We start from the raw sequence: 27683 nt of genomic DNA, 5'->3' as shown, positions 1-27683 counted from the left end.
GCGCGGGGCCCGGGCCTCGCAGACTCGCAGGGCGGCCCCCCGCCCGGCCCGCGTCCGGAGGCGCCTCGGGGTCCGCGGGCGCGGCTGCCGCGGGGGCGGGTCCCGGGCGGCGGGGCACTCACCTTCCTCCAGCGGCGCCGGCGCCTCCTCGGCCGCCCCGCCCGCGCTCCTCGGCCCCGGCCCCGGCCCCGGCCCCGGCTCCGGCCCCAGCCCCACACCCGCCAGCAGCTCGTCAGCCATTTCAAATGCCCGCGGCGCCGCCCGGCCCGGCGACGTGAGGACGCAGCGCTCCTGATTGGACAGCGGGCCGCGGCGCTCGGGCCAATCACAGGGAAGCCTGCGCGCCCGCCCGCCCCCAGCCCACAGAGGCCCACCCCCTCCGGGCGCCTCCAGGCCCCGGGGCAGCGCCCGGGCGCCCCCTACTGGCCGGGCGGACCGCTGCTCCCGGCCGAGCTCTGGGTCTGTTTACTGGGCGGAACTTGAGGAAGTTGCAATGTCATCATTTGGGAGGATTTCCAAACGCTCAGGGCCGGGCATGGAACTGGGTAAAGCGGAAGGGGCACCGGCTGGACAGTAAACACACCGAGGTTGGCCTTTGTGCCGCGCCTGGTGGCTTCCCCTGCTCACCTTCCACGGGCAGTGCCCTGGCCCCTTTCACCACCATCACCCTCCGCCTGCGCCTTCGCCACCTACACACACACTCACGTTTGGAAATCATGTCAAATTAAATTTACTAACGTGAGTTTTGCCCACATTTATTCATCAAAGCCAAGTATAATCCCCAATGGTAGCTAGCATGCTCTCCCTGCATCCTCATTCAAGATTCAAAAACCATCCTCTGAGGCCAGGAATACAGATGAGGAAAGAGTCACCAAGAAGATAGGTAAAAAAATAAAAATAAAAAAAGGTAAGTAGCACCCAACTTAACCCAGGACAGTGAGCATCAGAAACCAGCCAAGCCCTGACCAGTTTGGCTCAGTAGATAGAGCGTCGGCCTGCAGTCTAAAGGGTCCCAGGTTCGATTCCGGTCAAGGGCATGTACCTTGGTTGTGGGCACATCCCCAGTAGGAGGTGTGCAGGAGGCAGCTGATCGATGTTTCTCTCTCATTGATGTTTCTCTCTGTCCCCTCTCCCTTCCTCTCTGTAAAAAATCAATAAAATGTATTAAAAAAAAAAAAAAAAAAAAAAAGAAACCAGCCGAACTCCAGCAGCCATGACAGGCCAGCGACAGCAGAGGCCGCCAGGACGCCAGGTGTGATGGGGCAGGAGCCTGGTGGTGACAGCGGGGCCGAGCAGTCTGCACAGGAAAAGCGCCTCCGTCCACAGGCACCTGCTCGTTCCTTTATGACTCAGTATGAAAGGAAGAGTCCAGATTGTTAATAGCAACTTTATTCTCACTGGTGAAAAAAAAATTGTGATAACGGTCTGATGCATTTCCCCCTAAATTGACACTGAAGGTTATACATGAATCATATAGATCACAAATTTTCTATTTTATACTATTTAGAACAAAATTATTTTGATAAATATGTCAAGAGGACGACATAGGTTCTTAATGGATGGCTGAGTCCAAATATGCAAAATATAGCTTCTGGTTTTGACCATGGTGCTTCAGAGCCTCAAACATGCATGAATAAATTCTAGTTTTAGGGAAATATTACACAGGGCCTCATCTTGCACTGAGGGAGGAGCCCCAGCTGCATTTCACATACAGTATCCCTTTCGCCTAAATTAACCTCACACTGGACTAGCGAACAAAGAGACAGACACTTCCGGGTTAGTACTCCCAGTCACGAGGAAATTACACAACCAACATGGAGCAGGACAGGAAGAGAGAAAGGAGAGCTTCATTAGTAGCCTCGAGAAGTGGTTTTTAAATACTTTTGTTTTGTTTTTTTACAAATCACGATAATTTTAAATAGCAAATCAATCATGCCACTTTGGGTGATCAGTCGACCTGAACACTTATGAAGTGAATAACTTTATTAAGGTCTTGAAGGTGAGTGTCCGGAGGTGCTGGGTCACACACATCACAGGTAAGAGACGGGAAGCCTACCTCAGCATTTCTGAAGGCACAATCTATGGGAGGGAGGCCTACGGACTACACCCTCTGCATGGGGAGGAGCAGGGCCTGCCCCCTTCACAGGACGAGGCCTTCGTAAATGGGCCCCTCGGACTCCGGGGACTCCCGCCTCAGGCGCAGGTGCTCCAGCGTGTTGTGGAAATGCTTGTTAATCTGCTCCGTCTCTTCACTGGACTCGAGATTAGGGAGGTCTTCTCGGATCTTCTGGATAAGCTGGTTCAGAACCTGAATTGTGACCTAAAAACAATGTGCACAAGCTCACGATCCAGCACGCACCAGAGGGTCAAAGGTAATTTAATAACAACATTTTGAGGAGATCGTGTTACTCTCACCAATTATCAGAGTAATTATGATGCCCTAACCCAGTGGTTGGCAAACTGCGGCTCGAGAGCCACATGCGGCTCTTTGGCCCCTTGAGTGTGGCTCTTCCTAAGCCTTAGGAGTACCCTAATTAAGTTAGTAACAATGTACCTACCTATATAGTTTTAAGTTTAAAAAATTTAGCTCTCAAAAGAAATTTCAATTGTTGTACTGTTGATATTTGGCTCTGTTGACTAATGAGTTTGCCGACCACTGCCCTAACCGGTTTGGCTCAGTGGATAGAGCATCAGCCTGCGAACTGAAGGGTCCCAGGTTCTATTCTGGTCAAGGACATGTACCTTGGCTGCGGGCACATCCCCAGTAGGGGGTGTGCAGGAGGCAGCTGATCAATGTTTCTCTCTCATCAATGTTTCTAATTCTCTATCCCTCTCCCTTCCTCTCTGTAAAAAAATCAATACAATATATTTTTAAAAAGAAAGAAAAAAGAGAGATGAGAACAGGGTTCCTGGTTTAAGCTACAACTAACTATTGGCTAGTCATAAAAAGGGGGGGGGTATTAAAAAATACAGAGCGTCATGAACCAGTAAGGGAACAACAGCCAACTAGGATTTAACCTACAAATCTTGACCAACGCTACTGCTGGGAGCAGAACATCACTCCTTCCTCAGGAATCATTCTAAACGTGCACGTGACGACACGTCAGCCTCCTGTGTGAGTATTTCGTGCTTTAGACGTTCAGTGCTGTTTCTACAAAACATCCCTAAGCAAACGAGATGCGCCCACACGGACAGAGCGGGGTTCTGGAGACGCAGTAGGGACCTCTCCCAGCCCTGAGCCTTGTAAACAAGAAGACGGTGCCAGGATGACAAACTCTGTCTGCATCAACCCGGAGAGCAGGAAGGGAAGCCGAGGCCGCTTACCGCATCATTCTCCTTCTCGTAAAAGTAGATGTATCGGTTCAGAATCTCTATAAAGAGCTGCACCTGCAGCGAGGGGTCCATGCACTGGTTTGCTATTTTCAGAGCTTTCTTCAGGCATTCCATGACCCTCTTGCCTCCATGCAGCTGGAATGAAAGGCGGAAGGGGGACGGGGGGGAGGGGGGCCACGGGGGGGGGGGGGGCGTTTAAAGAGATCAATGGATCACCCATGTCCAGCCACACAGGGAGATGAACACAACTCGACAGCGCCTCTCTCATGTTTAAAGGGACAAAAGGAATTTACATCTTCATTTTCTAAAGCACACAGCTACATTTCAAAGCAAATAGGTTCCTTGTTTTGTGTATTTATGTTTTATATTTATAGACAGCATACCTCGGAGATACTGTGGGCTAGGTTCCAGACCACTACAGTATTGCAGTAAAACAAGTCACACAAGTTTCCTGGTTTCCTGTGCGTGAGTGAGCTACGTTCAGCCTCCACAGCAGTCCATTAACTGTGTGAGAGGAGGCCGGGGAGCGGGCGGGAGTCGGGGATGGCTGGCGGGTGGAGCAGTCAGAGCAGACAGCAAGCACAGCCCCATCTGCATGGTGCAGCGCAGGACGCCCCCAGCAGTGACAGCAGGGACGCCACAGAGCACAGGTCACACACCACAGCCTAACGACCACAAGCCTGACACTGAGCATCAGCAGACGCAGACAGACACGGAGCGGCCACACGCCACTGGAAGTGGCGCCGCATGGGACGCAGGTGAGGGCACACCCTCCCCGTGCGACCGACGCTGTCTGCGGAGGCAGCAGCCACCTGCACTGAGCAGGCCGGCCTGGGCATGCGTGTCTGCTACGGGCAGCGGCATCGACTCGCTGTTACAACAGTCCTAAGCGGAGGCGTCCCTGCAGGGTGTGACCCTGTACATCCCTTCCCTTCCGTTTCTTTAAAGGAGCCCTGTTCCGGGTATGGTTTCCTGGCACGCCAGCGCCTCCCTCCAGGCACAGCCCGCCACCCGCACTCCCTCCCGCAGCGGCCCAGGCGCGCCTCACCTCCTCCCCGTTCTTGTCGGTGTTCCTGCCGGACCAGAAGAGATGGGCGCAGGTGCTCACGGCTCGGCCCTGGTCCGGCTTCTTCAGGAGCTTGGAGGCGGCGAGAGCGCACTGCGTCCTCAGCGGCTCATGGTTCTCCTCGCCGAAGCACTTCATCCTCTCGAACGTGCCGATGATCAGCGTGATGGCCGCCAGCTGGGCTTTGGAGTCACTGATCTCATCCTCGTACAGAGAGAACGCCTGGCGGGCAGAGCAGGGGGCCTTGAGGTACCAGCCCTGCCCGCGGGCATTTCCCCAGCATTCCCACCACACCCCACTGGGGGGCCTTCCACGGCTTCGGATGAGCGCATGCGGCCCGGGAGAGGCAGGAGGCAGTGAAGATGCTGACCAGCTGCAGCAGGAAGACGGGTCTTAGCTTTTGCTTAACCCCAGCTTCCCCAACTGAATGAGCAAAGGAACTTTTTTCCAAGGAAGTTTGGCCGTGGCCCGCTTGGAAGTCCTGGGTCTCACTAGCATCCTGTAACTAACTGATGGGGTTCCCTCTCCAAACCAGTCCCGGCGGCTGCAGCACTAAGAGGTCCCAAGCCGGTGGGAAGGGAGGGTGCAGCCCTGGGCACCCCCCCAGGCGACCGAGCCCAGAAGGGGACAGGTGTTCACCTGGGACATGAACTCGTACGCTACTGTCTCGTGGTTCTCAAAGCCGATCTCGCCGGCCGCCAGGGCGCCCTGCAGGAACAGCCGGAGGGGCAGCTCCGCCAGCTCGGCCTTGATCAGGGCGCTGATGGTCTGGTGAGCGAAGGAGAAGATCTTCTGGCACTTCTTCTCCCACTTGTCGTCCTGCAACAGGAAGCGCGTGGGTCCCCTTAGGTCGGGGGCCGTGCTCAGGGCACTCGCTGCACACGAAGCCTCCACAGAGCCAGCAGGAGGCAGGCAGTCGTCTGTTCTCTCTCTCGCTCACCCACGAAGCGCACAGGGACGCAGCGGGAGTCTTCTCACTGTGCACTCTCAATGCTAGGCATCTGGTCTCTCTCATCAGAAAAGCAACACATTCCAAATTTGGACAAAATTAGAAAAATAAACAAAAAAAGATGTGTTAAAATTAAGTCATCCCTAAACCTATGGCAGCAATCAAACACTGTGTGCGAAGGTCTTCCTTCCTTTCTGCTCTGCACAGGTAACGTGATGGGGACCTTGTTCACGGTCCTGCTCTCCACTTCACAGCAGCTCAGAAGTAATGGTCCAGCCTTCCGGGTGTGGCTCAGCAGGTAGAGCGTCAGCCCGTGGACTGCGGGCCCTGGGTTCAATTCCAGTCAAGGGCTCATGCCTGGGATGTGGGCTCGATCCCCAGTGGGGGGCGTGCAGGAGGCAGCCGATCAACGATTCTCTCTCATCATTGATGTTCCTATCTCTCTCTCTCTCTCTCTCCCTCTCCCTTCCTCTCTGAAATCAATAAAAATGTATTTTAAAAATAAGAATTGAAAAAAATTAAAAAGCAAACAAACAGAAGAACCACAATGGGTCCAACCCCAAGATGCCTCGATGGGGCTCTCAGAGGTGACAGGCGCCAGCCCCCCCTGGCAGAGCTAGGGCGGCCCACCCGCCTGCCCTGCAGGAGCCCTGCCCTGTGGCAGCTACGCTGCAGAGCTGGCAATGCAGCCGCTGTCAGAGTAAAGACTGAGCAGCTGTGCAACAGACTCATCGTGTCTCACCAGTGACCTGTAGACGCGGGAAAGCTTCGAGCACACACTTCACCCGGCTGAACTCTCATCCCTGAGCCCTCGGCCGGAGTCTGACCTGCCAACATCACTGAGGGACGCAGGGGAGCTGAGAGCCGCCGACACGGGTTTAGGACACCACCGGCTGCTTGTGTGTTGGACGTTTTCTATAGCAATAAACTGAAGTGCACACTGGGGAGGGAAAGGGAAGAGCAGGCTCACTGAGCAGCACACCCACCACTTTGGAATTCTGCTTGTAGCGGAAGGCCAGCTGGTAGGCCGCGAACACCAGGGGCGGCAGCGTGAAGCGGATCCGCTGGTTCCCGCCAGCTCCAAAATGTTTCCGTGCCGTGTTTAAAATCTGCCCAGAAAACCACAAAAACATTAGTCTTCTCTCCACCGTGATTCACCATCATCCAATTAGAGGAGGCGCTGGGCCTCGCCGCGGGCACGTCACACCTCTGCTCTCGCAGGCATCCGTCACCCGACACACACGAACCTCATCTCGCAAACGGGGGCTCAGAGAGGCTGCAGGGCCCACCCCGTCAGGGCAGGGAGGGGCCTGAACGTTTCCCTGAGCGCGTGCACGAAGCGCACGCTGGCAGAGCGCTGAGGACAGACTCCGTTCCGTTTTCAATGTGGCAAGCACAACTGACACTTGCAAACCTTGAACACAAGGATTGTTGCTTACACGTTAAAGCAACAGTTAAAGGCTATGAGCGTGAAATGGTTCCTAGACACCCAACGAAGGGAAGATGGCTTTTCTGCGGTTCTTACGTCTCCAAACGGAACAGACTCCAGAACACTGCAAGCAACTGTGTACAAAGAAAGGGAAGTCTACGGGTTCCGCCTCATCTCCTATCGGCCGCCATTCTCAAACCCTCCCACGGCCCCGCTGCGTGAGCCCATGAGCCACGTCTGTGCCTGCTTCCCCTGGCGCCGCGGGGCCCAGGCAGAGCTCACTCGTACCAGGTACTGCTGGTCGGGGTCCTCAGACCGCAGGAGGTGGATGAACCTGCCCACGAGGCTCTGCTCGTCGGCAAAGTCCTCGGGGTCAGGGTCTTCCGCGGGCTGATCGGGCTGGTCCTGGATCAGCGTGGAGACGAGGTTCATGATGGAGTCCACCTGTGCGTGAGACAGAGCCCCCGGGTGAAGCCTTCGGCAGAAAAAGCGCTGTCAAGGGGTTGGCAGCCGTGAAGTCGCCCGGCAGCATCCACAGGGCAAGGCCGCGAGCGAGGATGCGCAGGCAGCACCCCCGTCTGCAGGGACCCGCGGCAGGTGCCAGGCAGCCACGGCCCTCGTTCTGGGAGGTTCCAGCGCCCCGTCTCCTCCTCATGTGTCTCCACTCCCGTAACCACCACGGGCAGCCATTTGCAACCACACAGCACGCCGGCCGGCGCCCTTACCTGGTCTTGAGAGACGATCTCCGTGTTATAATCCAGAACATTGCTGAGCACGTAGCAGCTCATGCTCTTCCGGGATTCGTAGTCGAAGTACTCGAAGAGCGGGGGGAAGTGCCTCAGCTTCAGGACGGTCAGCACGTTGCTGTAGGCGTCCACGGGGATCTTCAGCAGCCTGGTGAGCTCCTTGGAGACCGCGCTGCTGGTGGCGATGCTGCAAGAGGCAGGGCGGCCTTTACCGAGCAGAACCAGCTCCCAGCTGGGCTCACGACCACCTGCCTTCTCATTGACACAGAGAGGAAACGGCCAGGGGGCCACCACCCCTACCCCAATGCCCTCCTTCCCAGACGCCCGTCCTGACACGTTTATTCACCTACTGATGCCCTAGTGACAAGGCGACTCAGTAATGCCAGGCTGTGGAGCTGGAGGCAGGAGGACTGTCTGGAATTTGCTGTCTCTAAGGGAAGGAGGAGGCGGGAGCTCGGGTCCCGGGGTGGCCAGTAAGCACTGTGTACGCAGGACAAAGGTAAGCAGGGAGAAAAATCCAGGCCAAACTAGCGAGGCCACCAAACGGGGGGAAGCCAACTCCCGCTTCTGCGTCGGACGGCGGTGATTCAGGACAAGTGGCCGGGTTTCAGGCAGCACCTGTGGCGCTTCTGGGAGACCGAGGGACTGCGGCCGTTTAGAGAATTTGAGAGATCGGGATTTCTAATTCTTTAATTTATCTAATTTTACTTTAAAATGCACTTAGTCAGGGAAGATACGGAGACATCAGCGCTGTCATTCAAGACCTGAAATGCTTTTCGGGTCACACAGAAATGGCAGACCCAAGGGAAGAGGGGGCTAGGAGGAGGAAAAAGAAAAAGCAGCCCTCCTGGTGCAGCAGACACCGGAGGCGGAAGGAGGGCGCCGGCAGGAGGTGGAACAATAACACACGGTGAGGGGCCGGTGGGACCCCAGGTTCAGCAGCAGAGGAGGGTGGGACAGGAAGGGGACGCAGAGAAAGACAAAGGGCTCGGAAGTGCCCACAGTGGCCACTAGAGGGTGCCACAGGCCCGGAGAGCTCCGCTAAGGCCGCTGTGTCTTCTCTCCGTGATGGCATCGAAGCTCCCAGCAGACAGGGACCTCACAGCACCGTCACTCCCACACCGGCCATCCTGCACGCCCTTACGTTTCGCAGCCCACTCATCTGTTGGAACCCCTTCTCATGGCGCTGCCACTTGGCGTCAAGAGTCTCCCCCGGGTTCAGAACGAACTCGTTCATTATTCAGAGGGGCCTGAACTGGAGACGCGGTCCCGGGAGCCGCCTGCGCTCCATGAGCCACCACCTGACCAGGCAGCAGCCACGCCATCAGTCCCTCTCTCTGCCCCGACCAGCACCAAGCATGTCCCTCGAACAAATGCTTGACACAGACAGACGCTAACCCCTTCGGAAAGGAACGGAGGAAGAGAAACAGATGTGGGACAGAAAGGTGCCTTCGGGGCTTTTACAAGAGAATGTCACTGACTCACTGTTCAAGGTTGAGCTTATTAAATATCTCCACTGTCGTCTCGAGAACTTTATCGACATAGTCCACTCGGTCCGGGTAGCACTTCATGGCCAGGTTGATGAGGGAGACTTGTAAGGACACGACGTCCTCCGAGGGCATGTCCTGTCTAGACTGCGGTGGAGAAAGCACGGGTTCACTCTGAGCAGGTACACGAGGACCTCCCGGCCCCGGGTTCAGGCGGGAACTGGGCAAAGCCACACCCACCTGGATCACAGTGGCCACCTGCTGCGAGAATATGTCGAAGAGCTTGATGTCTGCGGGGATGCCAGGCCCGTCCTCGCGGTGCGCAAACAACGCTAACCTGGGGGCAGGACAGCCTTGTTTAGGGGCAGGGAGCGGAGGGGGGAGGATGAAGGGGGTCCCAGGTGACGTGTCACTCCCGCGCCTTCCCTGTTTCCTACAGGCCTTTCTCCCAGAACAACAGGGCTTCAAAGAGGACATGGGATGCAGCCCATCACTTCCTCAGTTCACTTCCAACTGGACAGTGTGCAGTGAAGCCTGGCTTCCCTGCATGCCCGCTTCCCCCCAAGCCTGACCCCGCACAGAAATGGTATTCAACAGGCCAATTCTGCCAAATTCTTTGAACCCTAATTAGTCAGATATGGATAGAAATGCATGAAAGTGACAGATGTATTCAACAGATGATTATAAAGAACAATCTTCAGCCCGGCCGGCGTGGCTCAGTGGTTGAGCATCCACCTATGAACCAGGAAGTCACGGTTAGATTCCTGGTCAGGGCACAGGCCCGGGGTTGTGGGCTCCATCCCTCGTGGAGGGCGTGCAGGAGGCAGTCGATCAATGACTCTCTCTCATCATTGATGCTTCTCTCTCTCCTCCCTTCCTCTCTGAAATCAATAAAAATATATTTACATATAGCATATGTCCATTATCTCATGCTTCCTGCACAATTAAACGCTAAACCTCTTCCACGCCTACGTGAGGCGAGCACGAGTAGGTACTGACGCTCAGAGGACTGAACAGCGCCCTGACACGAAGAGGCCGCGGAGATCATTCCGGACGGCGCCTCACAGTTACCTCCGGTCGCACGCTTGCCCTCCGGCACTGGGAGCGCTTACCTGTCGATCAGAGCGATAATGATGTTCTTCACATTCACGTTCTGGTGTAACTCCGCGCAGGCCCGGAGGAAAGGGTTCAAGGTCTGAAGGTGGAACTCGTCAGGGAAAACCTGGAAACCACATCACACCAGAGCTGACTGGTACAAGTACACACAGTTCACACGAGATTCTGGACTTACTGCGGTATTGGCAGTTCGTATTTATGGGAGAAATCGCCTCAATCTCAGAGGACTAAAGTAAAATACTTGAAGCCTCTCCCAACATAAGCCCAGACAGACTATCCCACTCACCACAGCGCACCCACAATTACGCTACAATTAATGAGACCTGGGGAACGGGGAGGGGACGCTCTGACACGTGGGGAGGAAAACGCAAAGAGCACGAGTGAGCAGCAGGACAAAGGAATTCTTTATTCAGCAAAGCTCATTTCTACTCTGTCAGGAGTTTTTTTAAAAATGAAAATTAATGAACTATAAAGTGGGTCGTTTAAAAAAACATAAAGTTGTCCTAGCCGGTTTGGCTCAGTGGATAGAGCATCGGCCTGGGAACTGAAAGGTCCCAGGTTCGATTCCCGGTCAGGGCACAGGCCCGGGTTGTGGGCTCCATCCCCAGTGGGGGACTTGCAGGAGGCAGCCAATCCACGATTCTCTCTCATCATGGATGTTTCTATCTCTCTCTCCCTCTTCCTTCCTCTTTGAAATCAATAAAAATGTTTTTAAAAATCTTTAAAATAAAAAAATAAAGAACATCAATGAAGTGTTGTCACCCACCTGGATAATACACTCCATGAGGTATTCTTGAGCCAAAGCATCCCGACAATTGACGACTTGCTCCAATATGCCGGTCAAGACAATCTGAGAGAGAAAAGTAAGAGTTAAAACACGATTTTCAAAATCTTAAGTCACCTCTCTAGTAACACACTTGGACTATTAATTTAAAAATCATATTTTAGATTTTTCTCATCCATGCTTCATTTCTAGATTAAAATTTTATAGCCCGGCTGGCATGGCTCGGTGGTTGAGCATCGACCTATGAACCAGGAGGTCACAGTTAGATTCCTGGTCAGGGCACAGGCCCAGGTTGTGGGCTCCATCCCCAGTGTGGGGCGTGCAGGAGGCAGCCGATCCATGACTCTCTCTCATCAATGATGTTTCTATCTCTCTCTCCTCTCCCTTCCTCTCTGAAATCAATAAAAGTATTTTTTTTAACTGTACAGAGAATTATTAACTTAAAAACCCTGTGTTTCTATTTAGTAAAATTCATCTGGGATGAAGTCCATTTCATTAATCTTTTATCTTTTATGGTTTGTGCTTTTTAAGCCCTAAGAAATCTCTGTCTAATCCAAAGTTATAGAGCCTTCCTTTGTGTTTTCTTCTAAAGATTTTAATAGAGTTTAGGTGTAGGTGTCTGGCCCATTTTTTAGTTTTTTGCGTGGTATGAGGCTGGGTCACAGGCAGGGGTTTTGTCTGCATACAGATGCCCATATTCCAGAACCATCTGTTGTAAAGGTTGCTCCTGCGCCTTTATGAGCAGCGGATTATGGGTGGGTGGTCTATTCCGGACCGCCGCCTCCAGGGTCACAGCCTGGCTGACCTGGAGGTTGCTGCCGCCCGTCTGTGCCGGCTTCAGCGAGACCCACGGGCACAGCCGTTCCCGGCGGCAGAGTAACCAGCGTTTCCTCTCCGATGCTTCACAAAAAATGCCTGTGGCTCCCTGCTCTCTTCTCCCCCAGACTCAGGTGTTTATCCCTGTCACCAAACCCCACGGCCTTATGTGGCTTAGAGTAAATCTACAGCAAAATATAGTTCATCTCAATTAAAAAAGGGAAACTGGTAATATTCAGCCTTCCACGCCACAAACACAAAACCTATCTTTTGATTTACTTAAGTCTTCTTCGATGTCATTTTACAACAATATTTCCATTTTTAAAATCAGACCCCAGTGACCCCTCCGGACACGAGAAGGTGAGGAGTGAAAAGACACCTGCTTGTAGCGCTCCACGTTGACGCCCTCCAGCTGGCTGAGGCGCACCAGGTTGGTCCCCACCAGGATCCGCAGCTCCTGCCGCTCCCGCTCTCGCTTCTCCCTGTCGCGGCTGTGGCCCTGATGCTGCATTCGCACCCACAGCTTGTTCATTTCTGCAAAGTTGAGGAGCACAAAATCCATGGAATCACTGATGTCGCCCGTCGTTTCTTCACTGCAAGGAAACAGGGGGAGACTTCGCATACGGGGTCCGCATCAGGACAAACGCACCGCCACCGCCCTTCGTGCATCTCCCCCTCCTCCCTCACGCTCGGTGCTTCATCCAAGGCTTCCAACCTCCCCAGCTCAGTGGCAAGTTCAAGGGGAACAAACTCCAGGGGAAAACGCCAGGGAGAAGGCCCAGCACATCACAGTTGTTAAAGGGACAAAACCGCCCCCCACGCCTTCCCCGCACCAACCAGACTTGCTGTTCCAACAATTCCCTTAGTTCACAAAGCCTAAAGAACCTGACGTAGCCTACTGGTTACGACATCATTTTACTGTGAAACAGCTTATGTTTCAACTGGAAGGTCAGCCCGGCGAGGGAGGGAAGAGATCATGCACTTCCTGCCTGTTTCCACACCTCCTAAGGCAGGGAACTTAGTTTTCAAACATTTGTTACCGATCGCTTAATTAACCTTCAAAACGGGAGGAGAATCATAACAAAGCCAGTAACCTCACATGCGTCTCTCCGCTGCTGAACTTGTATTTGTTCTGGTTGGGATTAATATCTAATTTGTGTGCTTAGATCATGAAAATTACTTCTGTTCTGAGTAACTGGCAGGCCAGTCCATAAACTGTACAAACTGACGGACACTCAGGGAACAGCATGAAAACTGGATAGTTCATGGAAAGCATGAAGCACACGTCATTATTTCACTGTAAATACAATATCTAAAACAGAACGCATTTAATAAGCCATCTTTTCAAAGACCATCGAATGGAATGGGAAATGCTCTCCATCACGTTCAATAAGAAAAGCAGGCCCTAATGATGCAGATGTCCCCGTCGTGCGGCACACGCGCCTCTCAGCACACACGGAGGCGCGGCGTCACAGAGCAACCTAAGCAGCCACGCCTCTGCGCACTGAGCACCCGGTCCCCGCGCCCACAGCGAGCACCGCACGCGCCCGGGAAAGCCAGGCACTCACTCGGTGGGCTCCCCCTCGTCGGGCAGGATGTTCCGGGTGCACTGGAGCAGGTAGTTGCGCAGGAACAGGCCCCGCAGGGGGTGCTGCACCCCCCGGCACATCTCCACCAGGTCCTTCAGAATGTCCTTCCGGGACTGGGGGAAAGACTTGACGTACACCACGCCCACCGTGATCAGCAGGTACCTAGGATGCGAGGAGACACTGGTCAGAAATGAAACGGTCAAGTCCAGAACCTAATGGCGCACGCCCAGACACACTGAAGGCAAACGCACTCGGTACACAGGGTGGGGCCTGGCTTTCTCCTGCACGATGACAAAAATAGATTGATAGAAAATATAACCACTGACGCCCCAAGTTTACACACACACACACATCTATAACAATCCCCTTTCCACGCATTAGGAATAATTGTCACATTCACTTTTCTACTAGTCAAGACATTGAACAAAATATGTCCATTTCTTTCTCTTCCCAACACTCCTCATTGATCGAGCTGAGAAGTAAATGATTACCCTCTGCAAGGCCCTCAGTGCCATGACTTACAGCCGAGGGATGATGTTGCCCGCGTACTGCACCAGCTCGTAGAGATCCGCCACCTTCCGTCCTTTGGCAAACTCGTCCGTCAGGTAGACCTCCAAGTAGTGCAGCTCATCAGAAATAGCCATGTCTTTCCGCAGGTTAAGGGCTCAAATAAAGCTAGGCCACGCTGAGCGACCTCCCTGGACTCGTGGCGGCCATTCGGCCAGTGGGCAGCTCTCTGAACATAAGGTTTTAAAAGCTGTCTGTCTGGTGGGGCAAAGCAGACAGAACAAGGGCTGCCTGTCCGTCTGCTGGCGGGTTTGCAACGACACATCCCAGACTCCCTTTCCCTGTGCGAGCCCTGCAGACAGATCGGAGCTGTCATAAAGAACCAGCTGCCAGTGCCTCAGGAAGGCTCTGGAAACTGAGGCACAACAAACAGCATGAAAGTAGCAAAGACAGCCGTAACCGGTTTGGCTCAGTGGATAGAGCGTCGGCCTGCGGACTGAAAGGTCCCAGGTTCGGTTCCGGTCAAAGGCATGTACCTTGGTTGCGGGCACATCCTCAGTGGGAAGTGTGCAAAAGGCGGCTGATCGATGTTTCTCTCTCATCGATGTTTCTGACTCTCTACCCCTCTCCCTTCCTCTCTGTAAAAAATCAATAAAAATATATATTTAAAAAAAATAAAAATAAAGTAGCGAAGACACAGAAGAAGGGCCTCCAATACTGGGATTTCTTTCTGTCACTTAGCACCTCTGCCAGGAGAGGGAGCACTTCTGCTGAAGACAGCGAAGACGACATAATCCAGGAAAACGCAGGAGCAGACAAAGGTGGCCTGACCAGGAAGGATGAAGCCCAGTGTGCCTCTCCCGCTCAAAGGATACAGAGTTCGTAGTAGCTCTTGGGCGACAGCATGGAGGTCCGCAGCTCCCCGAGCATGTTGGAGGCGTGTTTCAGCGCGTCCATGAGCTTGTTCTTGTCCTAGAGACAGGGCAGAACTGATGAGAAGCGCGCCTTAAACAAACCCTGACGCGGTTAGGGGACTCCTTCACCCGGTATTTGTTACAGCACACAACTCCAGCCTTCTCTCCACTGAAAAGGAAAAGACCCAGAGCGGCCGGCAGGTGCAGGGCTCAGCCAGCCTTAATGTCTCGGCAAAGCTCCAGCCCTAACCCCCCGTCACTGCGGCCCGAGCGGCGCGGACTCGGCTCCCCTGCGATCAGGATCAGGAAGCCGGCTCGCCGCTCCTGTGGGGCAGGACACTGTCCTGGCAATGGCGCGGCCACAGCTTCCAGACCCCTCTGAGAAGCTGGAGGACAACCCCTCAGAGCCGGACGCACGGTGTATACGGAGAGACAGAACACAGCAGCTCCGCGCCCACCCGTGCTCCCCACTCCACGACTTTTCTCTTTTGTGCCAACTCGTTTGCGAGAAAAGCCACAATGGGTAAAACTGGTTAAAAGAGCCCGTCACTAAGCCTTAGAAACCGTAAGACGCGGTAAGAGATGGTTGTCAGCACCGTCGTCACAGCAACTTGTAATCAGCCCACATGGGTCTGTTTCTTACATTTAATCCCGGAATCCATCATTTCTACGGATTATCCCCTGCCCTATCTAAAACTCTTTTTGCAATTTGGAAATAAATAAATAGGTGTAAGTATAATTCTTAAGCGAGTGTCTACAAAAAATACATTCAGAACAAAAGAAAAGCCCTCAAGATAGAACACAGCGGAATAACTCAGTGGCGAGCACGCGAGTCCCCCGCCGGCCACACCACCTGTGGGTGCTCGCAGACCGCGCCCCACCCGCCCGCTTACCAGGCATCTCTTCATCTGGAAGGACTGCACCTTGACAGCCTGCACAGCCTCATCCAGCAGCTTCTCCTGCTCGTCCTGCGGGGACTGCTGTGTTGTAGGCTGCAAAGCAAGAAACGCCTCCGTGAGTCTCACCCGCACTCTCTTCTCGCAGCTCGGCTATGCCTATAGCTTCACCGGGTCCCTTCCCCAGGCTTCCCGGAGGCTCGGCCCGAGGAACATCCCAAACCCACCGCAGTGTCTGACGACTACTGCACAGAGCGCTGTGCCTGGTCCTGAGGTCAGCGCGACACTGAGGAGGAGGAGGCCCGTGTGCAGAGAACGTACTCTCTCTCCGGGACTGACGGAGCATCCCCCTAACAGGTGAGCCTCGAAGAAACCCGAGGGCCAGTTTATGCTGCCTCAGTTCTGCTGGCACGCTCAGACAACCCCATTCATATATATATATTTCTTATTGATGTTTCTGAGAGGGAGGGAGGGAGGGAGAAAGAGAAACATCAACATCTGTCAGCTGCCTCCCGCATGCCCCGTGCTGGGGACGGAGCCAGGGACCTCTTGGTGCATGGACCGACGATCAACCACTGAACCACACCGGCCGGGCAACCAACCCCAGGCTTGTGAATGTTTCCGTTCTGCCCGAGTCTCTGAAAGCATCTTTCTCTTAGACTACTTTCCACCTGCACTTTAGTCTCTCCTTAGACCAAGGAAGTGGCTTATGGAACACCGACCCCCCTTAGGCAGTATGTAACGAGGACTGAACAGCTAGGAGAAACCAGCTGGACTTAGTGCAGCAGACAAGATACTCTCCAAGCGCCTCGCTCATCACTTCAAACACAGACCCAGTGATGTGGACACACGCAGGGTGGGGCAGAAGTAGCTTACAGTTGTTGATATAAAAAATAATATAGTAATTAACAGTAATACAAGAACAGCACCTGTGCTTTGCGCACTCAGGGCCGTAAACCTGCCTGTATGTCTAGGTAATCTGTGCCGTCAGCGAAAACCTGCTCCCAACATGAATTAGACCCGCCTGTCAAGCAGAATTAACCGCCATCCTCTCGCTGTTGCATAAACACTGTGTGTGCACCTCAACCACAACTGGGTCACGCTATAATTATAGGTGATGGTCATCTGCACATCCTTGGGACCCAACACTGCCTGACACATAATGGATGTTCGTAAACGTCCAACGAGTGGATGGACGAGCTGGTGTTAGAATGTTCAGAACCCTTAAGTTAACAGAAAATTACTAGAGAATCAACAGCTGAGGGGATAAACAAGCGATGGTATACAGAAACAACAGGATGCTATCCAAGCGTACAAAGGAAAGCAGTATTGACGCTGCTCTGGGAGTGAACCTAGAAACCTGTGCTAAGTGAAAGATTCCGTTTGTATGAAATATCCAGGACAGGCAAATCACCCCAGGAAAGGTCGTAGGTGGTCACCAGGAGGGAGAGTGGGGAGTCTCGGCTTAAGGAGGACCACAGGGTCTCCTCTGGGTGACAGATGCTTGGGGACTAGACCGAGGTGGGGGTTGTACAACATTGTGCTAAAATGCCACTGAACTGCTCACTTTTAAAAGGTTTATGTTATGTAAACTTCACCTTCATTTAAAAAAAGGCTAAAGAAAAAATGGAAACGCTACAGAATCAAGATCAAACTGACACTGGCGATTAGGCCCCTTTTAGCTCGAGACCCAAACCAACAGCATTCCAGGCCTCCACAGGTGTGAGGCGCAGAGAAAAGCAAAGGTCACTGTGAGCTCAGCAATCACAAACTCCTCCCCGTTCCACCTCCCCTCCTATCAAACGGGGAGGCCAGGAGCACGCACACCAGTTATGAAGAAGGAAGGAAATGCACTCAGCACACGCGCTGCAGAAGTGCCACCGCATCCCTATGGCCCCCTGGACACAACCCATCACCTCCACCCGTCCCAGCGCCTTGTCTGCTGGCCCATCTCTCCACTCACAGGCGGCACACGGAGCCGCACAACACAACCCATCACCTCCACCCGTCCCAGCGCCTTGTCTGCTGGCCCATCTCTCCACTCACAGGCGGCACACGGAGCCGCACAACACAACCCATCACCTCCACCCGTCCCAGCGCCTTGTCTGCTGGCCCATCTCTCCACTCACAGGCGGCACACGGAGCCGCACAACACAATCCAAGTCAACTGCAAAGTGAAAATGACCCGCTCACAAGTAGACACAACACCACGTTCATGAAAGAGCAGATGAGAACATAAGGCACAAAATACAACTGACGGAGGGCGAACAGGGACCAGGAGGGGGCGGGGCGGAGCTCAGGAGGGAGACCGTCACCCGCCTGCGCACTGTCCTTCCTGGGCTCCTGCCCAGCTCTCCAGGCGGCCTCGGCCCGGGACCCACCGCAGGGCTGTGGCGCTGGCACCGCGCCCGTGGCCCCCCATCCTCCACCCACCTGTCCTCCCCCCAGGCCCCTAAGCTCCGTGAGAGGGCGGTTCCAGCGCTGGGCACAGTCCTGATGTACGAGGCACACAAGGTGCTGGATGAACTGAACCGCATCCTAGAATTCCAGGATGGGAAGAGCCAATGAAGCCAACACTTGTTTTCTTTCTTTCTTTTCTTTCTTTTTTTAAATGTTTTTATTGATTTGAGAGAGAGAGAAAGGAAGGGAAAGGGAGAGACAGCAACATCAGTGATGAGAATCATGGACCGGCTGCCTCCTGCAGGCCCCACACTGGGGATGGAGCTGCAACCTGGGCCTTGACTGTGAATGGAATCGTGACCACCTGGTTCATAGGTCAAAGCTCAATCTCTGAGCGGCCACTGGTTTTCAGATGCAAAAGTAAGGCTCAAAGGAGACTGAGTGACCTGCCCAAGGCAGAGACAGGGACCAGCCTGGCACTCGGGTTTTCTCTCCCAATGAAATGCATGCGCACAGGACGGTGGGTCTGGCTCCCTGCTCTGGACCGGTCCCCCGGCACAGAAACGGGGTGTCTAGCAGTAGAGCCTCAATGAAGGGCTTCCGTTACAAAACACCGTGTCAGTCTATACACGTGGGGAAGCTGACAAGCCCCAGTTACATGTCTGCCCTGTTCGGACGGCCGCTCCCAGCTGTACCGTCTGGGAGACGAGCCACATGGCCTCGCGGAGCAATGCGCCACCCGGACGGGTGTGCGTCCACATCTATGCTGCGCTCCGGCCCCCACGCGGGAAGGGCAGCCCGCGTCCAGGGCCCGTCTGCACCGGGTGCATGCGAGGTCCTTCAAACGGACCTACGGCGCCCCACATACACATCCCGCAGCCAATGCGGACTCTGAAATAAAATGCAAGTGACATCTCGCCCTCGTGGGAACCAGGCACCGGGCGCACATTTTGGGGAAGTTCCCGTTTGTGCGGGGGGAGAATGCCGCTCCCAGCTAGGGGGACGCGTGGATGTGGTCACTGGGGAGACCGGCGAGCCGCCCGGTGCCCAGGACCACGCGTCACTAGCGACCAGGTAGCGCGTCCTTCCAGGAAACGCACGTCAGCGAGTCCCTAGAAACCGCTGGGAGGCACCGCGCTCCGGGAGGCGACGAGGCCGGGCAAGGCCGGGGCACCGCTCCGGTCCCTCCCGTGGGCATTTCCCACACCGGAGAGGGCGTGGGGCCGGCGGGCACTGTCCGGCACGAAGGCGGGACGCCGGCCGGGAGCCACCTCTGGGCGGGTCCCGAGGCCGCGGGCCCTCCGCACGCCCCCGGCCCAGCTGGACGCTCAGCCCCAGCTCTCGGGCTGCGGCGCCAGCGGGGCGGTGGCCGGCTGCATTCAGCGCGGCCGTGGGCCTCCACGGCCCCCAGTGCCTGCAGGTCGAGACACCCCCGGGGAGCGCCCGCCTCGGAGCCTCGGCTGCGGCCGGGAGCCGCCGCCCACCGCGCCTGCGGCCTTCCCCGGCCTGTCCCGCACCCCGCAGGCCACGCAGGGCTGGTCGAAGCCGCGACCCGGCGGCGGGGCCCCAACTGCGCCCGTAGCGCTCCAGGGCGACGGGCGAGCGCCCGAGCTGGGAGGGGGGCCGCCGGGGCCCGCCGCCCCTCGGCACTCACCATGGCGACGCCCCGGGACCTGCAGCACTCAGCAGCCTCCGCGCGCTGAGCCAGCCGCGGTCAGGTGACGCCAAGGCCCCCAGGCCCCGCCCTCTCTAGCCCCGCCCCCGGGCCTGCAGGAGGCTCCTCGATTGGTCCGCTTCTAGGAGCCTAAGTCTCGCGTATTTATTGGCCCGTGCCCCAGAGTACTGGATTGACGGACCGAGGCGCCAGCCAGTCTGTTCACGGTGTGGGAGAGGGCGGGGCGGGGCGGAGAGGCGGGGAGGCGGGGACTCGCTCGGAGCAGGAAGGAGAAAGCCAGCGGGAAAGGGAACCTGTCTGGAGTTTGTGAAGAACCGACGAATGGAAGGCGTGGGAGCCGCTCGTCCACGTCTGTCCGCTTTGGCGCGTGCCATCGGGGTGCGCATGCGCAGAAGGAAGGCCACGATTGGTGTGCGGGGCGGTCTCACGTTCCGTCCCAACCAATCCGGGCGCGGCAGGAGGGTGGGGCCTGGCCGCCACTGGCGGGCGCGGCGTCCGCGCGCGGGTTTCGTCTCCTCCGCGCTGTGCGCGCGGGTCCTTGTCGTCGGTGGCATGGAGTCGGGGCTGCTCCCCCGTCTAGCGCGGCGCCTGGGCGTCTCCGAGCCCGATGTGCTGAGGTGAGCCCAGCCGCGCACGCCGCAGCGGCCGGGTCCCTCCCCGGGCGAGTCGCGCCCCTTTCCCGCAGGACTTGGGCCGGCAGCCGCCTGGAGGAGGTGTCGAGAAGCCACTGTGGACCCCCCCGGAGCTGCCCGCCTCCTGGGTGCGCGGCGGCGGGGGGCGGGGAGCTTCGGTCGTTCCTCACGTGCTTCTCGGGGGTCTCTGCCGCGGCGAAGCCGACCGACGGGGCACGGGCCCCACGGTGTTGGCAGGAACTACGGACAAGCCCCAGCAGGGTGACAGCCGGACCGCGGGGCCGGGGCCGGGCCGGGGGTGGGTGTCATTTGGGCTGAGACCCGAGTGACAGGAGGGGCCGGAGCAGAGCGGCCAGCGCCAGAGCCCTGATGGGGAGGGCGGGCGGGATGGGGGCGGGGAGGGGGAGACGGGAGGCCGGTGGCCGAAGTGTGGACAGCGGACCGGAAGGGGCGGGACGGGGCAGGCAGGTGGGGGGGCGGGGGCTTGGAGGGAGACCTCCCGAACTCGGTTTCCTCCACAGCCGCGCTCTCCAGGTGCAGGGCCTGCACCCGCGGCGCGGTGTCCCCTTGACACCGGTTAGGGAAGCAAGTGCGCGCTGCCACCCACGCCCACCGCGCAGAGGCGCCGGGAGGAGACCCGCCTCCGCCTCGGTATCGGGGTTTGAGGACCGCGGGTCTGGAGGGAGGGGCAGGGCGGAGCCGTGGTCTGGCTGCGGGTGGCGCGTGCCGGTTGGTCCCGGGAACGTCAGGACGAGAAGGGTCGTTTGGGGAGGGACGGGGGAGCCGGCTTTTGCAAGCGGTACGTGAGCACCGTGGTGTCTGCAGCCGGAGCGCCCCGTCCTCCCCAAGGGACGTGCGTCGCCCCGGCCCCACGTGGACTTGCAGGGGAGACGGGCTCGGACCCGATCCCGCCGGCGGCACTCTGCCTACCGCCATGTACACGAGCGATGGAGCAGAGTGTTCAGGGGTCTGTCGCCCTTGTGCCCAGGAAAGCGGAGGAGCACCTGCGGCTGTCGCGGCTCAAGTGCGGGGGCCTGTCCGCGCGCACCACCGAGACCAGCAGGGCCGTCATGTGCCTGGACCTGGCGGCTTCCCGCCTGAGCCGCCCCCTGGACAGGGTAAGCGGGTCCCCCCCAAAAATCTGCCCTACCGCTCATGTCACCTTCGGGTTGGACTGGGCCCCATCAAGACTCTTGTGTTTTAGAGTTTTCCTGGCTCTGCTGGATGAACTTTAACTCCATTTTGTCAAGTTGGAGAAAAAAAAATTTTTTTGCAACGTTCTCTTTATTATCCAATTTCCCTGGCCAGCCCTGCCTTTCTTCACCCAAGGCCACCGGCCCTGCCGGCTGCAGCCAGCATCCTCCCAAAGCACATTCCTTGAAACCCGGGTGTGTCTTTCCTTCAGCACCACGGTGGCTGGGGGCACAGGCCGGGAATCGGGAAGTCGGGGTTGAGGCCAGACCTCGGCCCCACCTGTGCCTGCCTCCAGCGTCCTCGCCCGTGAGAGGGTGAGAATACCCGTCTCACTGTGTCCTCTCGAGGATTAAACCGTGCCCTGTGTGAAACGCACTGAACGCAGTGCCGGCACATAACGATGCGCTGGTTACACGGTGGCATTAGAAACACCCTGGCGCCCAGGGGCCAGCTCCCCGCAACCATCAGCTCACCAGCTTCGCGTGAACTGACTCCAAGCCACACAGGTCCCCCAGCAGACCCGGCACTTGAATGGCTTAAGGCTTTGCACCTGCAGCAACTTCTTTCCATGGGAACGCCCTCTGGCGGGCGCCTGTTGGACCTCCATGGCCGCCTTGCTGGGACCCCCTTTGTGAGGACGCCCCCAGGCAGAGCTGGTCCCTCTCCTGGTTCCCCTCTTCTCTCCCTGTCCCTCCACACACCCCTCGCCTCCCCAGATTCCCCTCCTTGTCCCTGTGAATTGCACGTTAGCACCCTTGTTGAAACATGGGTGACTGTGCTTGCAGCCGCTGTGTTCCGGCAGCTCGGCTGTAGTGACACCGCTGCTCTGCCACTGCCTGCGTGTGCCCGGCCGCCTTTCTGAGGTGTGAGCGCCTCGAGAGCCCCACTTCGCTCTCCCCGACACGGTCCCTCGTGTGTAGGACTTAGGACATGTGTGTGCTTCCCTTTCGAAGGCTTATGCAGCTAAGCTTTCCGGTGTGAACCAGAAGACGTACCAGAGCTGCCTCAAGTCTTTCGAGTGTTTGCTGGGCCTGAACTCCAGTGTCGGGATACAAGACCTGGCCGTCCAGTTTAGCTGCACGGAGGCCGTGAACTTGGCTGCGCAGATGCTGCAAAGGTAGGAGGTGGAAAGGGCCTGGCCTGGAAATAAATGCTGGTCCGTAAAGCAAAGCCATCCAGAGTCTGTTCACGCAGCTTCCAGTGCTAAAGGCACCAAGATGCCGAAGTGACGGAATGCGTATCTCACATTTAAGTAGCCTTTACACCTGATTTGCATCCCCAGTCCCCTCGAAGCACTATTTTCTAATGAGGAATTCTGCCAACACTGCTCTCCCTCAGCTACGAGTCCAGCCTTCCACAGACACAGCAAGCAGACCTCGACTTGTCCAGGCCGCTGTTCACCACCGCCGCGCTGCTCACGGCGTGCAAGTAAGTGTGTCTGCGCATCCAGAACAGTCTGCCCTGGCCCGGCCGGCGTGGCTCAGTGGTTGAACGTTAAGCTATGAACCAGGAGGTCACGGTTCGATTCCCAGTCAGAGCACATGCCCGGATTGCGGGCTTGAAATCCTCCCTGAAATCAATAAAAATACATATTTGTAGTTTAAAAATATCTTCAACCAAACAACTGTACTGGTCTGCAGAACAATAATTTATCAATTTTCTTTGTAGGATTTTAAAGCTGAAGGTGGATAAAAGTAAAATGGTAGCCACGTCCGGCGTAAAGAAAGCCATATTTGACCGGCTGTGTAAACAGTTAGAGAAGATCGGGCAGCAGACAGACCGTGAGTACCAGTCCCGCGGCTCAGGGTGTGTCGTGTGGGAACATACACCTGCCGGCCAAAGCCCAGGGCTTTCAACCTTGCGAAGCGGCTGCTCTCTGAATTCTGTGTTAATCTGCTCCAGACCCGTTTCAGCGAGGAAGTTGTTTTATTCTGTTGTTCAGTTAAAGTAGCTCAGTAACTTCAAAAGCCTGTGACTCTCTGAGTCCACCTGCACGGGGAGTCTCTGCACGTGCTTCCTGTTGGAGGCCGGCCCGCACCCGGGAGCTGGAAGAGCAGGGGTTCGCAGGTCTGGCGAGAAGCCAGAGAAGAGACCAGGGCAAGCTCGCTGCCTTCTCCCTACTCCTAGAAGTTGATCAGGCGAGGAATCTGGGTTATATTTGTCATCCAAAAAATGCCCCAAACCTGGCCAGTGTGGCTCTGTGGTTGAGCATCGACCTATGAACCAGGAGGTCGCTGGTTCGATTCCTGGTCAGGGCACTTGCCTGGGTTGTGGGCTCCATCCCCAGTAGGGGGCAGCCAATCCATGATTCTCTCTTATCGATGGTTCTCTCTCCCCCACTTCCTTCCTCTCTGAAATCAATAAACACATTAAATTTTTAATATGCCCAAATGCTGACGTTGAGAATAAGAGAAAGTTAACCTGACGACACTTCTTTCTTGAAGGACAGCCTCGAGATGCCGGCTCCCTGCCCCAGAAGAGACGGAAGACGGAGGATGGAGCTCCAGGAACGGGTAAGGCGAGCTAACTCCGACGGACGGACGGGGTTGACTGCGGCGAGCACCCTGCTGCTCTGTTACACGCCTAACGGGCATCGGGTCCGTGAGGGCACAGCTGCCGCCGGACAGCGTGGCTTCCAATCCAGCCTTGCCGCCGCAGCCTGGCTGTGGTTTGCGGACGTCACTTAATTTCCAAAGCGATGAAGGTCCTTAGTATAGGCACCCACTCCTAGCGTTGCCCTGAGGGTTGAAGGAGGTGGTGCGGCTTCGGTGCCTGTCAGGCACAAGGTGAGTGCGTGGCAGGGTGTCTGGGACGCCTGGAGCAAAAATCCGGTGTGTGAGCTGCTGCCTCCACTTTGCATTCCAGTCAGGGTCACGTTCCCGTCAGGGTCACGTTCCCTGTGACCCTAACAGTGAACACTTGAAAGAAGCTTACTTTCTTCTGAGGTCATTTGTAAACATAAGACTTTGAAACGCTTTGGAAATTTTCTCTCACAGAAAGAGAGAAGGTGGAAGAGGTCCCACCTAAACCACAAAGCAATGAAGACCCGGCGCTGGATTACGAAGAGTGGAAACGGAAGATTCTGGAAAACGCTGCCAGAGCACAGGAGGCTGGGGCAGAGTGAGTGCCGCACACCTGCGCCAGCAAAGGTGCGAGTGCCCGGAGTGCTGCTTCTGCTTTTAGGACAGGACCCTCGGGCCGCGCCGTAGCGGCAGGGCACCAGCCCGTGCTGTTCTGGGCAGCAGGCTGGCCCCTGGCGTGGGCAACGTTCACCAGATCAGCCACAGCCCCGGTTGGCACGGCCTGGGCACCCCCTGGCCTCACCCTGCACGTGGAACTGGAGCCGCTTCACTCCAAGGCTGCTCTCCTGGCCTAGAAAAGTCAGGCCGATGGAGTTACAGGTTTTACTTAAGTTTTTGTCTAGTCTCTTGGATTGACTAGATCCATCTAGGTGCAGCCTAAGTTAATAAATACTATTTTTATGGGTTCACGTTGCCGTTATCATCAGTGGGGGCCGCTTGCTGTCCACTGTGGCGGGAAAGAACCCGGGAGGCGGGACGCTGAGCCGACTCAGGCGTCAGGCCGCCGGGCCCGCCCGCCTCCGCCGCTCCCCGTGGAACCGTGAACTCGCTCGGCTCACTTGGAGGAGCGGAAAGCACTTAGCACAGGGCCTGCCGTGAGGGAGTGTTCGGTAAATATCACAACAGAAGCACAGCGCTCTCCCACAATGCGTACACGCTCCCACCCCTGAACAGTCAAGTGGACAGGTTTACTTCCTTTGTTATCCACGCACTGAAAATCATAACCTCATTCGGTTCTACTTTAAACCACAGGGTAAGGGCCTCTATGAAGATAGGTTGGTTGCTATGGGCTCTCAGTTATCACACATAAAGTCAGACATGATTTTAACTAAAATTAAGACCCAGAGGTCTGGCTGGTGTGGCTCAGTGATTGAGCGGCGACCTATGAACCAGGAGGTCACAGTTTGATTCCCGATCGGGGCACTTTCTCGGGTTGTGGGTTTGATGCCCAGTACAAGAGGCAGCCGATAAATTATTCTTTTTTTCTTTTGCAAACATACTGATTTCAGAGAGGAAGGGAGAGAGGGAGAGAAATACTAGTAGAAACATCAGGGATGAGAGAGAATCATTGATCGGCTGCCTCCTGCACGCCCCCTTCTGGGGATCGCGCACAACCCAGGCATGTGCCCTGACCAATATCAAACCCAGGACCCTTCAGTCCCAGGTGGACACTCTGTCCACTGAGCCAAACCAGCGAGGGCAGATAAATGATTCTCTTCATTGATGTTTCTATCTCTCCCTCTCCCTTCTCTGAAATCAATAAATTTGTAGTGCATAGTGGTAATTATTTTGATTATGTGGATCGCAGTAGGTACTTGGTTACTTCTTAAATTTGCCTCAAAGCAACCTTGTCCAGATGCCCCCTAGGGCAGGAATTCTTCAGCTAAGTACACACACCAACCAAGTAGAGAACTAAAAATAATCCAGGAAAATGAAAGCTTCTTAAAGGCTTTAGAACATCAGATAAGGGAGGCGAAACTCCATAGTCCCTCTCACGGGTGTGAGCTTTCAGGGGGCTCTGGAGAGGAATTGTTTCGGGTAAAAATAACAGCAGCCCAGCCCCTGGGCTCCGTGGCTGAGCATCGACCATGAACCCAGAGGTCACGGGTTTGATTCCTGGTCAGAGCACATCACATGCTGGGCTGCAGGCTTGATCCCCACTAGGGGGCGTGCAGGAGGCAGCAGATTGATGTTTATCTGTATCCCTCTCTCTCAAATCAATAAAAAATATATTTTAAAAAAATAACAGCATATGGGAGAAAAATAAAATTTGGTAGATAAAAGATTCTCTGTTTGCCCTGTCCGATACAGAAGTCGCTAACCACACGTGGCTATTGAGCACTTAGAATTAGCTAATACAACTACAGAAAATTCCTAATTTCATTTTAATTAAATGTCACAGTTCGTTTTATGAAATCTAAACACACACTCGGTAGGTTGATGGAAACCCAGCCCGGAATGGAAATGTGTTTCAGTGTGACCCCTACTCCGCACTGTGGAGACTTAGGAAAAAAACAATCTGAAGGACCTCAGCAATCGTGTTTCTGTTGACCTCATACCGAAGTAACACTTTCGATGTGTTGTGTTCAGTAAGTCACTGAAATTCCTTTCACCGGGTTTTCCCTTTGAAAGGAGCTGTGAGAAATGTCTCCGTTAAGTGTGGCTCGTGTTAAACTTCTGGGAGACTTTGCTGCTGTAGATCCGGGGAAATCACTGCGTTGTTCTGGGGACAAGGTTGGGAGCATCGCCAAGAAGCCGCTGGCCCAGGGGCTGAGGCCCACGGACCCCCTAGCACCGAAAGGTGTGCTCTAGGGCGCCCTCTGCAGGCTGCCCTCGAAACAACATCTCTCAGAGAGGTTGCTGCTTGAAAAGCCAGCACCTGACCAGGTGAGTCCCTGTTCCTGCATCTTGCGAGGCAGGTCTCCTCTTCCGACGGTCACCCTCTGGCCAGCGGGCAGCAGGCCCGGACATGCCGGCCTTGGGAACCGTAGTTCCCGGCCAGACCAGGCCCCTCCCCAGGCCCAGGTCTTCTGCCAGAAACAAGTCTATCCGGACCAAAACCCTCCAAGGCTGTGACACTGCTGCCGGGCTAATTAACTCACAGCAAGGCCTCCAGCCAGAACCGCCGACCCGAGAGGTCGTGGGAACAGCAGAAGCAGGTTAGAAGTGAGGAGGGCAAAGGACTGTTTGCTTTTGACTAGCAGCGTCTCCTGTTTGTCATTCCATAGTCGGTTAACCGTGTGCCTGCGCTTCTCTCCGCAGCGGAACGCGGCTGCACTCTCCTCGCCCACACACTCGCCAGTTTCCTGGCCCCCATTCATACCTGAGGGGTGGGGTCGGGGGAGACGGCAGAGGTCAGCACAGGGCAGAACAGGAGAGGGGGGAGGTGGGTCGAGACTTTGAAAGCACATTCCAACCCGCCCCTGTGGCTCCGTGACTGACCATCGACCCATGAACCCAGAGGTCAAAACACATGCCCGGGCTGTGGGCTCAATCCCCTGTAGGGGCCTGCAGGAGGCAGCCAACTGACGTTTCTTTTTATTATTATTACTAGAGGCCCAGTGCACAA

The 27683-nt window shown here is 55.8% G+C and overlaps 2 protein-coding genes across 3 annotated transcripts; one reads left to right on the top strand and one right to left on the bottom strand.

Moving 5' to 3' along the window:
* Nucleotides 1-1373: 1373 nt before the first annotated feature.
* Nucleotides 1374-19766, bottom strand: VPS35 (VPS35 retromer complex component). Its single transcript, XM_070397812.1, has 17 exons — nucleotides 19687-19766; nucleotides 15630-15728; nucleotides 14698-14794; nucleotides 13838-13961; nucleotides 13295-13477; nucleotides 12106-12319; nucleotides 10893-10976; nucleotides 10123-10232; nucleotides 9251-9347; nucleotides 9009-9157; nucleotides 7503-7710; nucleotides 7066-7221; nucleotides 6335-6457; nucleotides 5039-5218; nucleotides 4382-4621; nucleotides 3325-3468; nucleotides 1374-2320 (listed from the first exon to the last, which is right to left on the bottom strand). Exons 1-17 carry the CDS (start codon nucleotides 19687-19689, stop codon nucleotides 2141-2143), a joined length of 2391 nt encoding a protein of 796 aa, XP_070253913.1. The 5' UTR covers nucleotides 19690-19766; the 3' UTR covers nucleotides 1374-2140.
* Nucleotides 19767-19982: 216 nt separating this feature from the next.
* ORC6 (origin recognition complex subunit 6) lies at nucleotides 19983-25021 on the top strand. 2 transcript variants are annotated; one of them, XM_070397852.1, is made up of 7 exons: nucleotides 19983-20085; nucleotides 21328-21457; nucleotides 22487-22650; nucleotides 22872-22961; nucleotides 23202-23314; nucleotides 23978-24046; nucleotides 24530-25021. In XM_070397852.1, the coding sequence occupies exons 2-7, from the start codon at nucleotides 21410-21412 to the stop codon at nucleotides 24655-24657; spliced, it is 612 nt and encodes a 203-aa protein (XP_070253953.1). In that variant the 5' UTR covers nucleotides 19983-20085; nucleotides 21328-21409; the 3' UTR covers nucleotides 24658-25021. The 2 variants fall into 2 exon arrangements, with proteins under 2 accessions (XP_070253953.1, XP_070253952.1); XM_070397851.1 differs by lacking the exon at nucleotides 19983-20085 and adding an exon at nucleotides 20170-20324.
* Nucleotides 25022-27683: the final 2662 nt, after the last annotated feature.

Source organism: Myotis yumanensis, unplaced genomic scaffold (genome assembly GCF_028538775.1).
Source record: "Myotis yumanensis isolate MYYU_CA2020_CCGP unplaced genomic scaffold, mMyoYum1.0.hap1 SCAF_18, whole genome shotgun sequence".
NCBI lineage: Eukaryota > Metazoa > Chordata > Mammalia > Chiroptera > Vespertilionidae > Myotis > Myotis yumanensis.
The sequence above is the reverse complement of the archived record's forward strand: the minus strand, read 5'-3'. Positions and strand labels throughout refer to the sequence as shown.